We start from the raw sequence: 3,287 nt of genomic DNA, 5'->3' as shown, positions 1-3,287 counted from the left end.
GGGCGCCTGTAGTCCCAGCTCCTCGGGAGACTGAGGCAGGAGAATGGCGTGAACCCGGGAGGCAGAGCTGGCAGTGAGCCGAGATCGTGCCACTGTACTCCAGCCTGGGCACCAGAGCGAGACTCCGTCTCAAAAAAAAAAAAAAAATACTGGAGGTACAAGGGGAGGAAAAACAAATGAAAAGAGCCCCTGGTGATTAAAAAGGTTAAGACCTTAAATCCAGTTTGCGGTGGTGACTGGTGAGGGTTCCCAATTTGCTTGAGGCCCTCTCAATCAATTGATCAACCAATTGATTGTATCAATCAGTGCATGATTGATACAACTAGAAAAAAATGTTGATGGTTGAGTTCATCTCTCTGTAAGTATGAACTCCTCGAATTCAGTAATTTCTGAAGTCACGTTCATCATTTTGCAATGGCAGCAGGCTGTAAGGTTAGAGGCTGGAGGACACTTTAAAAGAGGCTGTTTTTAGCCGGGCGTGGTGGCTCACACCTTTAATCCCAGTATTTTGGGAGGCCAAGGCAGGCTGATCACTTTAAGTCAGGAGTTTGAGACCAGCCTGGCCAACGTGTGGAAACCCTGTCTCTTCTAACCAGGCATAGTGGCGGGCACCTGTAATCCCAGCTATTTGGGAGGCTGAGGCAGGAGAATCGCTTGAACCCGGGAGGCAGAGGCTGCAGTGAGCTGAGATTGTGCACTGCACTCCAGCCTGGGCGACAGAGGGAGACTTCGTCTCAAAACAAAAAGAAAAAAAGAAATACTTTTTTTTTTTTTTCAGTTGGAGTTTCGCTCTTGTTGCCCAGGCTGGAGTGTGGTGGCATGATCTCAGCTCACTGCAACCTCTGCCTCCCTGTTTCAAGTGATTCTCCTGCCTCAGCCTCCTGAGTAGCTGGGATTACAGCCACCCACCACTACGCCCAGCTAATTTTTGTATTTTTAGTAGAGACAGGGTTTCACCATGTCGGCTAGGCTGGTCTCGAACTACTGGTCTTGAACTCCTGACCTCGTGATCCACCCACCTCAGCCTCCCAAAGTGCTGGGATTACAGGCGTGAGCCACCGCGCCTAGCCACCACCCCCACTTTTTTTCTTTTTTTTTTTGAAGTGGAGTCTCACTCTGTCACCAGGCTGGAGTGCAGCATCGCAATCTCAACTCACTGCAACCTCCACCTCCCGGGTTCAAGCAATTGCCCTGCCTCAGCCTCCCAAGTAGCTGGGATTACAGGCATGTACCACCATGCCCAGCTAATTTTTTATATTTTAGTAGAGACAGGGTTTCACCATGTTGACCAAGATGGTCTCAATCTCCTGACCTCGTGATCTGCCCACCTCAGCCTCCCAAAGTGCTGGGATTACAGGCGTGATCCACTGCGCTTAGCCAAGGCTGTTCTCAAAACAGTACCAATTATGCAGCCCATTCCACCACCTTGCAGGTACGATGCTTCAGGTACAATGGTGCTTGCTGTATGGGGTGTCTTTTGCTAGAGGAATCACTATACGAATTAAGAAATGTCATTGTTGACCGGGCACGGTGGCTCACACCTGTAATCCCAGCATTTTAGGAGCCAAGGTGGATGGATCACCTGAGGGCAAGAGTTCACGACCAGCCTGGCCAACATGGTGAAAATACAAAATTAGCCAGGCGTGATGGCAGGTGCCTGTAATCCCAGCTACTCGGGAGGCTGAGGCGGGAGAATCGCTTGTACCTGGGAGGCAGAGGTTGCAGTGAGCCAAGATCATGCCATTACTCTCCAGCCTGGGTGACAGAGCGAGACTCCATCTCAAAAAAACAAACAAAAAAAAGGAAATGTCCTTGTTGAAGTGATATCCTTATACCCAGGAACTGTATTTTTAAAGAGCAATTTATGAAACATTTGCAATAAAAAGATATTCACATTTAAATTTTTAAGAAAGTAAACTCTTCTCCATAAAAATGTCTTTTTCTTTCAAGTGATGTTGGGGTTGGCCCCTGTGATGAAAAGGGTATAGAATGTGATGTTTTACTGGAGCCAAATACACCATGGGGTCCCAAAACTGGGGAGCTCAATGCTGTGAGTAGCTTGTTTCACTTATTCTTTATTTACATAAATAATGACATTTAATTTTTGACAGGAACCTGATCAATTTAAGTTGAAATTGAACTGACTACCTAATCATAAGAAGGTATTATGCCTACTAATAGGACTCTAAGGGTAATAGGACACATTTCTTGCCCTCAAAGAATTAATAATGAATACATTTAAATTTGGGGGAAAAAACAACATGGGGCCAGGCATGGTAACTCACACCTGTAATCCCAGCACTTTGGGAGGCTGAGGCAGGAAGATGGCTTGAGCCCAGGAGTTTGAGACCAGCCTGGGCAATACAGTGAGACCTCATCTCTACAAAAAAGGTTGAAAACTTAGCCAAATGGAGTGCCTTATGCCTGTAGTCGAAGTTTCGCTGGGAGGCTGAGGTGGGAAGATTGCTTAAGCCCAGGAGGCAGAGGTTGCAGTGAGCCGAGATCGCACTACTGCACTCCAGCCTTGGTGACAGAGGGAGACTCTGTCTCAAAAAAAAAGAAAAACCAAAAATATAACATGCTCTTTAAGGTTTTTATTATGGACAAATTATGATTTGAAGAATGAAGATAGCATGAATGGATATTTTGTTTCCTCCTCGTTCTGTAACTTTTTTTTGGCTTAAAATTATCCTTTTATTGTAATTAGGAATATATTTAGATTCTTCAAAAGTTCCAGTCTGGAGTGTAGGTGACAGAGTGAGACCCTGTCTCAAAAAACAAACACACAAAAGTTTCAAAACTGAAATATTTTTAAAGTGACCAGAAAACTTGATTCCTTTGACTCCTTTTTATTCCATTGCCTTTGTTACTAAAGACCAGGAAATATATCTGCCTATGACTGTTCTGTCTTTGTGTTGGTTAAGATGGCATTTACTTGAGAAAGTGAAATATGCCCTGTGAAGTGCTTTATGAACTTCAGACAGCTATACAAATATTCACTCATGCCAGGCATGGTGGTTCATGCCTGTAATCCCTGCACTTTGGGAAACTGAGATTAGGAGTTCAAGACCAGCCTGGTCAACATGGTGAAACCCTGTCTCTACTAAAAATACAAAATTTAGCTGGGTGCAGTGACATGCCCCTGTAATCCCAGCTACTCGGGAGGCTGAGGCAGGAGAATCCCTTAAACCCAGAAGGTGGAGGTTGTGGTGAGTGGAGATTGTGCCACTGCACTCCAGCCTGGGCGACAGAGTGAGAATCTGTCTCAAAAAAAAAAAAAAAAAAAA

At 45.2% G+C, this 3,287-nt stretch overlaps 1 protein-coding gene across 1 annotated transcript in view; it reads left to right on the top strand.

The window, feature by feature from the left end:
* Positions 1-3,287, top strand: part of KIAA1841 (KIAA1841 ortholog) — an 83,783-nt gene that overhangs the window by 67,108 nt on the left and 13,388 nt on the right. Inside the window, exon 14 of the mRNA XM_011987328.1 lies at positions 1,934-2,050. Coding sequence (XP_011842718.1) covers positions 1,934-2,050 — 117 coding nt within the window. The remainder of the gene's footprint in view (positions 1-1,933; positions 2,051-3,287) is intronic.

This window comes from Mandrillus leucophaeus, unplaced genomic scaffold, assembly GCF_000951045.1.
Source record: "Mandrillus leucophaeus isolate KB7577 unplaced genomic scaffold, Mleu.le_1.0 Scaffold307, whole genome shotgun sequence".
Taxonomy (NCBI): Eukaryota; Metazoa; Chordata; class Mammalia; order Primates; family Cercopithecidae; genus Mandrillus; species Mandrillus leucophaeus.
Note: the sequence above shows the minus strand (reverse complement) of the source record. Positions and strands in the feature narration are given on the sequence as shown.